This window comes from Panthera uncia, chromosome B1 (genome assembly GCF_023721935.1).
Source record: "Panthera uncia isolate 11264 chromosome B1, Puncia_PCG_1.0, whole genome shotgun sequence".
In the NCBI taxonomy this organism is placed as follows: Eukaryota; Metazoa; Chordata; class Mammalia; order Carnivora; family Felidae; genus Panthera; species Panthera uncia.
The window spans coordinates 98,298,578-98,308,216 of NC_064811.1; the positions used below are offsets into that span (position 1 = coordinate 98,298,578).

The 9,639-nt window shown below is 35.6% G+C and overlaps 1 protein-coding gene across 1 annotated transcript in view; it reads left to right on the forward strand.

The window, feature by feature from the left end:
- The window catches only part of SYNPO2 (synaptopodin 2), a 32,441-nt gene extending 23,727 nt beyond the window's left edge, over positions 1-8,714 (forward strand). Inside the window, exon 2 of the mRNA XM_049631094.1 lies at positions 5,105-8,714. Coding sequence (XP_049487051.1) covers positions 5,105-5,641 — 537 coding nt within the window. The 3' untranslated portion in view covers positions 5,642-8,714. The remainder of the gene's footprint in view (positions 1-5,104) is intronic.
- The last annotated feature ends 925 nt before the right edge of the window (positions 8,715-9,639 follow it).

Genomic DNA, 9,639 nt, shown 5'->3' on the forward strand with positions numbered 1-9,639 from the left:
AACTTCCCCACTCCAACATGTACTAGCTTTCTACCCTTGGGGAAGTTACTTACCTTCTTTAAGTCTCACTGTCCTTGTCCTTGTCCCTGAAACTAGGGATAATAATAGCCCCTACTTCATGGGGTTGTTTTGAGGATTCTATGAAATACTCTATGTAAGTCAGTTAGTAGACACCTATTGACACAGAGTGTGAGCTGTTAATATTGGCTACCATTAAAGGCAGAGGTAGGAAAATGCCTCCTTTGTGTTTAGCCTTTGGTGGGAATATATATATATATATAATTCTTGAATTCAGTGGGTATCTGCAGTTTTTGCTGCATGCATTATATTGGACTGGCTAAAGATTAACATGTTCTTTCATGTGTTGAACACTTAAAGGAACTACTACTCTAAATAAACACAGTTTGAATGTTCTACATGCAATGTCCACGGTGCCATCTGCCAGATGACAAGGCCCCTCAGTCAGTTTGAATGATGTCTTCATTGGTTTGCCTTTGGTGTTTGTGTTTATGTATCTAAATCTACTTAAGAAGATAAAGATATTATATCTGAATTCACCTTACCTAACGGGAGGAAGAAGGATGCAAAACACTTGAGAGAATGACCACCATAGATGTTATTTCTCCTTAGTTTGAAAATGAGGGATGGCTACAGGATAGTGAAGGGGTCCAAAGAGGGTGGAAGCAACTGGAAATATGTGAAGAAAAGACTGTATAGGAGTAGAAGCAGATGTATTTTACGCTTTTAAGATCACTGGGGTAAAGTTATGGGAGGCAAAATTTGGTTCACTATAAGGAGGAAGTTCTCAACAGTTAAAGCCTAAGGATTGACCAAGATGCCATGAAAACAAGTAAGTCCCCTGCTCCAGAGCAAGGTCTGAGTGAGGTATAAGGTTTCAACTCATAAGACTATTTGAATTTCTTGGAATTAATTAGAAAAATTTTTTCATTCTATTTTTAGCCTAAATTTCATTTTTAAAAGAAAATGAGAGAAGGACTTTTGTGGTCTATTGAAAATGATAATGTGATATAATAGGATATTAAAGCAAAAGTTCCTCCAAGGCCCTCATATACAGAGATGCTGCACTCTAAAGTCTGATTTGAGACTAAACTATAAACTCTACAAAGAACACGACAGGAAGCCACTCCCACAGTTCTGGAACCACCCAGTCAGGTCTAGGTTATTATAAGGGATCAGAGTATGGCAAGGAGAGAAGATTTCATGAGGAAGACTTCTGGCTGCCATAAACCACAGGGTGTATGTTTGGAGTAGGTGGAGGTGAAGGGGTCTCCACCCCTTTGAGAGAAGAATTTCATAGTGGCTTCTTACAGAGTTGAGATGAGATACCTGCATGAGGACAGACAGGAGGACAGAGTGTATTGGGGTCTGACACCCTCCCAAGAAATCTGGAAAGTGAGGGATGAACTGAAAATTTGTTTTGGCAAAGAACCAGGAAATCTGCTGCTATACCTCCAAAGGCAAATGATGTGTGTTCCCCCATGGACCACAGCAGGCCAGGAGTGAAGGAAAGCTGGATAGGGTTGTCTTGGGTCCTCTTCAAATGGACCCTTGTAGCATCAGCTTCCTAGGGGATGCAGAATGAGTCACAAGTTATCAGCCAACATAGGGATGAGTTGGCATGAATTGAGGACTACAAGCAAAATGTCCCCACTGATAAGAATCTTCAAAGATCCCATGAAAGTTTCCTCATCTGGACCTACCTGGCTCTGAGAGTGGAAAGCCAGGTCATGATGTTATCAAATCAAGTAAAATTTCTCTTCTGCTCTTTTTCTCTTCTCCATCCTTGTGCTCTAAGCCCAGGGAGCAAGAAGTCCCAGTTAGTAAGCTGGGGGAGGAGAGGGAAAAAAGCATGGAGAAGCCAACCACAAAGCCTTCCCTGAAGGAAGGAGGTCTTTCTGAAACAGGAAGAGATTTAACTCGAAATTGAGATTGGAGTTTGTTACTGCAAGGGATGGAATATTCTATTTTGAAATAAACTAGTTTGGGTAACCTAACGCGACCACAGGACTATTCCTAAAAGAAAGCAGAACGCCACAGTGCCTGCTAAATTTTCACCTAGTGACAGTGGAAAAACGTCTTTAATTAAAAAAAAAAGGGGGGGGGTGGCAGGAGACAAAAACAAAGAAGCCGTTTGGTGATACAGCAGACATAATGCTCATGGAACATATTAGGTACTGTTAAGTGCTTGCATATCAAAAATTTTAAGTTCTTCAGATAATAATACAACCCATGGTGGAAACAACAACCAAGGATCTAACCCATGTTATGCTAGGATTCTACCATCAGACATTCAAACTCCAGAATAGAAGAAACACCTCTGTTATTTTCAGGTCCCTTTGGTCATTTCTGGCTCAGGGTATATCATATGGCTTCCTTTAGCCAGGCAAGCAGAGAACAGCATGAGCCTTGGGACAGAGAGCAGGAGGAAATTGTAACAAGGAACAAGATGTGAAAATTGCTTTGGGGAAATATGTTAAAATTAGGGGTTTGCATGCAGGCAGGGACCAGAGGACTGCAATATTTTAGGCACAAAGAGAAACAACAATGTACCTAAAGAACTATTTATGCCACCTCTGTGTCTCTGTGACAATTTGTGAGTTATGTGCTATTGTTGGCTTAAAGGACTATGAAGGCATGTTTGTCAGTCTGAGGAATATGTAGAAAAGCAATAGTCATTTTTCTCATTGAGGTAATTGTACTCTTCCTTCAGGACCTTCACTATATTTGGCATATGTGTCTTCTACAGGAGATTTTTTTTTTTTTAATTTCAACGCTACTTAAAATTTTTCCTCAGAAAGCCTTGACTTAACTCTTTCAGTATCATACCTCAGAGTTCTACTTTTTGCTCACATGTTCAACTGATGAACATTTATGCCTTAGCTGAAAAAAAAATCTCTGATCTCTTTGTTATTAGAATATCATTCAACAATGTTTTTGAACTGATTTCTGTTAAGTTTCCATTCTTCTGAAGATCTTCAAGGTAAGAAGGTGAGAGAAAAAATGGACAATAAAATTTTCACTTTTATCCAGTGTTTTGGATGTCCTATCACTGAAATGTATGTGTCCATTTGTACATAATTATTCCACATATATTGATAATTATTTCCTTTTGTACTCATTAGCCAGTGATGTTGGTCACCTATATGTATATTCAGGATCACCTCCTATATTTCTATAGAGTCTTAGATCCCTTTATTAACATCCTTTCAAGTCTCTATTGTTTTAAAGACCTGACTAAAACAGGTACATGAGGTGTTATATCTGATCAAAGATCACAAAAAGCAGGTATCACTGGAATTTGAAAACTTCACAGACTCTATAGACCAATGTGTTCTCTTTCTTCCATTAGTAAGGACAAAAGGGAGACATAGACATATACCATGGGAGACCAGAGCTAAATATTTCTTTATCATATTGAATGGTAATACTTCTCACAGTTTAGAAAATTCTCTATTGATCCTGTCAAGATAGGTAAAGAGTCTCTTCTCTAAAGTGACCTTCCATGATTGACTACCTTGCCACGGCAAAGCTAAAAACAGTACTTTGTTGTATGTTTCCTGAGGGCAAGGACTCCATTTAAATCATCCTGGTATTTCCAGACTCATAGATGAATGTGCCTGGAAAATATTAGGTGTTCAACAAAATTTTTGTTAAATGAATGAAACCAATGCATAAATAATGTGAAATGAAAATCAAATCCAAGATGGTGACTAAAAAATGGCTTTGTTCCCCCTCCTTGATTATATACTCCGGAGAACTATTATTAGATCTAGATTAGGATAAAGAGATTAATGAAAACAAGTTTTTGTTAGGATTCAACCATTATTACTGAAATTTTAATGGTAAAAAAGAGAGAGGCCAGATTCATTATATTAATCTCCTTATTCTTGATATGCAAGCCAAGAATGAACCATCTACCTTCTTTGTGTGTCTAATGGGGAAAAAAAAGCAAACCATTTGAATCTAAGACAGTTTGTCAAATCCAGATGTTGGTGTTCGCTTAAAATTTAAGAACTGGTTAAGAAAGAAAAGCTGTTGAAGCCATTTATGAAATCTGGATGCATTTTTAAGCGTGGCAGTGCTTTTTGTTACAGAAACACACAATGTTATATAATACTTTCAACGTTGACTCATTTCCCCTAGGTGTACATTTGCCACTTTTTGCCAGAAGTTTGTCTAAGAGGTTTCATGCAGAAGGAAATGTGTGAGGAAGTCAAGTAGATAACTAGTCTTCAGGGTTCCTAGAAATACAGAAGAGGCAAAAGAAGAGAGAATACAAGAGTTTCCTATAAATTATATTTCTTCATACTGACAAACCAAATATTTAACATACACAAGGGGATGTTGCAGGGACACAAACTCTCAAAGAAATAAGGAATATAATATGCATAAAAGGAAGCAAAATGCAAATGAAACAAGTGGCAAGAATGTTTCTTTGAGATATGGGCAATCTCCCATGCATAGGTAATAAAGATACACATAATCTTCAGCACTGTATAAATAGATTTTGAAAAGAAAAAGACCATCCACTCCATTAGATCAGCAATGTTAAATACAACTAAGTAGCTCTTGGGATTTTGTTTTTGTTTTTGTTTTTCCTGTATTTGGTGGACCAAAGTAAGATAACAGATTGAAAGTCACTTGGGAAAAGTAAAATGCCCAGTAGTTCATGGCCTGTTTCCGGGGTAGTCAATATGTTTTGTTTATTTTGTACCAGGAAAACAGGACCTGAATAAGGGTGGGCTGTGTGTGTTGATATGAATATGTGGAGGGCAGATAAGTAAGGGTGGCTCCCAGTAATAACAGAGTCCATGTGGTGGTGGTTGTGCCTAAGAGAGATGGTAGTGATTGGAGCTATGAGTTTAGAGATGGAGAGCAACAATGAAGTCCTAAGTGAAGACCAAGTCCCAGACCAGAGATAATAATACACCAGGCAGAAGCAGCCTGTCTTGGCTTTAGGACTAAGCATTTTGGAGATTTGATTTTTACAGGCTCAATGATGTTCCCAAGATTACTTTGGAATAATAGTCAATCAATACAAACAAAAATGAATGAGACATACTAATATTTTCATTGTTTCTAGGAGATTGGACACTCCCTTTCTCTTCCTGGAAGACCAGTCCCACCCACCATCTCCACAACATCTCCTTGGATATACCAGCCTGCTTATAGCTACTCTAGCAAACCAACTGATGGGCTAGAGAAAGCAAACAAGAGACTAACTCCTTGGGAAGCAGCAGCAAAGTCTCCTCTTGGTCTAGTGGATGATGCCTTTAAGCCCAGAAACATCCAAGAATCCATTGTGGCAAATGTGGTCTCAGCAGCTCGGAGGAAGGTGCTTCCAGGGCCATCAGATGATTGGAATAAGAGACTGTCCTGTGTTCCTCAAGCCCAGAAGGCCAGTATGGGCTCATTCGCAAGGCAAGAGTATAATGTTGCATCCTTACCTGATAATAATATGCCCACCAACTCCCAATATGGTTCACAGGTCTCATATGCATATTATAGGCAGCCTTCCAGAAATGATTCTGAAATAATGTCCATGGAAACTAGGTCAGATTACTGTCTTTCAATAGCTGATTACAACTACAACCCACACCCAAGGGGATGGAGACGCTAAACATGAAGCTTAGAAGAACTATCATGTGTCATCTGTAATAGTAGTTTTTAAATGTTCCTTTGTAGGACTTTTCACTTTTCCAGTAGATTTAGATGCACTTTTGGTCTTGGCTTGTTCTCAGAAGTCATTTTTTTGAGTTTGTGTGTCTGTGTGTGTGTGTGTGTGTGTGTGTGTATGCACATGTGAGTGATCTCTTCCTTGCACATGTGAGTCTGCTCATGATAGAGAATTTCTTAGAGGAAAAAGTTAATTTTCTGCCTTGATGTGCTGGCAGGTATATCTAATTCATAATCTTTATTATCTTTATTCCATTTATTCCATTAATATGGCGTAGTCTAAGCAACTAAACACTGCTCAATGAAAGCGAAATTGTGTATATTCCCCTATGTGTCTTAGACCAGGAAGGAATTAATGAAATATGATGTACTAATTGTCATTAGCAGTAATAGCAAGGAATATAATGTTGGAGAAGTTTTCAATGAGAGCATGCCATTGAATGATAATTATTTTTAAAAAGGATTTCCTTGATGTTATTTTCAGAAGTTCTCTGAAACATTTTCAAAAATCCAATGAAACTGGATTTTTTTTAGATTTGAAATATGGGTGTTCTCAGAAAGAAAGAAATATTTAAGAGTAAGATAACTATACAACTCAGAAGGACTTTTGAGGCAAATTGTGTAATGTATGGGGAATAGAAAGACTTGAGTAGAGAATTTATTTTTAATCTATTTAAAGCCAGCAGCCCAAGACCAGAATAGACTCTGGGTTCAGGTATCCTCATTTGTCAGATGGAAGATCAGATTATTTAATCTCTTATATCTTTCACAGACCTGATATTCTGGGATTCTCTCATTGGTAGAATGGCCTTTGGTGCATTATTCAGTTTTGATGTTCATTATATAAATATAGGATTAATTTAGGAGTGGGTTAGCTCATCAGTGTCACTACATGTATAATTAAAGGTCCAAAAGGAATTGTTGGGAGACTGGTTTTGTGCTACGTGTTACATGGAGTGAGGGTTGATGTGAAGAAAAAAACTATTAATGGATTTAAGGAAGTGGTAGATGGATGTGTCTGTTATTATGCAACTGTAGGTCATGACCATTTATTTAGTTAAAGAAAACATGCCGCAGGAGCCTATGCAACAAGTAGTGTTTCTTTAGAAGGCCATCATTAGGATGTTCAAAGGAAGCTGAACAGCTGCTTGGTCAATTTCATGACCCATGCCTTGTTAGCACGACCATGAGACAATCAAACACCTGCTCCTTACTGCCAGATCCACAAAGTATTCGGTACAAGGAAATTCAAAGCATTTGACATCATAAACAAGAATCGAGAGGATTTTAAAATAAAAAAAAACACTTTGAGTATTCAAAACTTTGTTAGATTTTTAAATGTGATTATTTTGCTTTGTTTGACCTTTTAGCTCTTGAACTTATCATTATAATGGTGTCTTTCACAGAATAAAACTTAAAAAAGAAAAAAATTTCCAGTCTATTAAGTGATTCCTTATCTTGGAAATAGAAGATTAAAAGTTTGAAGAAATTATAAGTTCTTTTATTGATGGATCCAACCAGGTACTAATTTGTTTAGTTAAAAAGAAAAGATAAATACTTTCTAACATTATAGTGCTAAATTTTCTTAAATTTATATGCTGTTAATTCTCTCAAACTATAAAATATAATTATAGACTCCTAAGACTTTCTATGGCATCCTACAAAATAATGCCTGGTATATTAGTCAGCAAATTCTCAGGAATCCCCCACGTTAAAGTCTTATTTGCTTCAAACTTAATTATTTTGGCTGAATCATTCTAGATGTCACTGTCTTAATCTAAGGGTCATTTAGCAGAAAACACTGCCTGACAGGATCAGATCCTATATTGTTGCTTTCTTTTATAAATGCTAGAAGTGATTTCCATTACTCCTAAGATTTAATATACTCCAACTCCAGAAACTAATATACATTATATTATTCACTAAAACTTCCACTGGACTCAAAATAAAAAACAGATATTTTAAACTTAAATATTATTATAATAAAACAGCCATTTCCCTTTTTTCATGTGCTAGATCAAAATTATCATTTGTTTGAAGCTATCTGAATTTATTGTAGACATCAAGAGAAAAGCAATACATGGCAGGAAAGTTGTACAGTCTTCGCTCACAAAGAAATGAACATCTCCTATTCTTATTAGAAATTGATGTTTCAAGAAGTCACACTTTGCAGATAGAATTCTGCAAAGCAAAAGTGCCAATGTCAAATCATCACAAAACGTATTGTGGGTATTTATCTCCAGGTTACTTAAAAAGAAGTAGTTAGATTGCAAGCTGATGTGTGAGACGGGAGACCTGCCACGCTGAGATCTGATTCCTATGAGTAAGAAACCTTGAATCTATATGATAAAAACAGCATTTTTAGAAGAGCTCTTGCTTATAAATATATACCACATTTGTTAAGACAGTTTTCTACTACTAGCAATCACATAGGTAGACAGAGTTCCTGTTTTACCATGGATTAAAAAGCATGCCCTAAAATATTACAGTATGTCAGTCATAGGGACACTAATTTTTCACCTTTTCTCCATCTTGAGTTTAAATACCACATCACTGCATGTGTGTGAAGTGTCTGCTATTAAAATGATTTAGATTTTGTCTAGTATCTTGAATTTGAAAAACGCATGGATTCTAGTCCACTTATTTCTGAATATATCTCTTTTATGTTCTGGCACCATCACTCACATTGGAAGAGGCCACCCTGTTAGGGCTCAAGCATATATATGTACTAATGAATTGAAACTTTGGATAAAATATTGTATCAAATAGGCTTAGCTATTATAATTAGAGAGGAACTGTAGAAATATTCATTTTTTAAGAGAAAGTAGATTTTCACATTTGATTTCTATTCAGAGTAGAAGTATCTACACTGTCCACACTTTTCTATTAAAACTGACTAGGTTTTCCTACTAATTAGATTGATATTTCCAACTGTGTTTATCCCAAAAGACTGTATTTGAAAGCTACATACTGAAAATCAAAATTGTATTAGTAATAAAAAATAACTTGAAAATCAACTTAAAGAGTGTTTTCATTTTTCCTTATAAAATATTATTTGAATTAGTTTTCACCCCAAAGAAATTGGATTTGATATACTCTAACTCCAAACGTTGACATATATTATTATATACATTATATTATTAATTACATTATTATAATTATATTACGTACATTACATTACTAATCTTATCTACTACGTATTTTTAAATTTTAATTTCCATAATATAAGCTTCCAGACACATCAAAAGAATTTTAACATTTTAACTATTACTTAAAAACTTTAGTAAAAAGCTTCCCTTAAGATATGATCAACTTGACATGTAAACTAAGAAGGTTGGGATCCAAACATAAATTAATATTATTCTTTACTAATTCTTTCCGCATATTATATTAAAAATTAGTCATAAGCACAAGCACAGCCAATGTAATATGACCTGATAACATGTTGGTTGTATTTGTAAAGTTGCTCTGGACTCACTCAGAGAATCTATCATGTTTGTCATTCCAAAAATGGCTCTTCCTATATAATATTAAAACTAATCAGCTGGAATGTGAGCTCTCTGGTCAATTGGTATCATACAGCACAGCTTTTTCATACTTTATTTCTTTTATTTCTTTTTTTTTCTGGTAAATTCTGAATAGAATGGCTGTTTTTGACATTCTGATTATATATATATGTGTGTGTGTGTGTGTGTGTGTGTGTGTATATATATATATATATATATATATATATATATATTTAAAGGGCCAGCACAGGTAACATACTTCAAAAATGAGGACTGTTTTAAAGATTAAAATGACCTAAGAGTAATAACACTATATTGTCTTAAGATACTAATGCCATAGAAAACTCCCCTTTTTTCTGAGGAATTCCTAGTGCTTTGTAGACTATACATTTCACTATACATTTCAAAACATACTTAGAAGTAGGTAATGTTATTT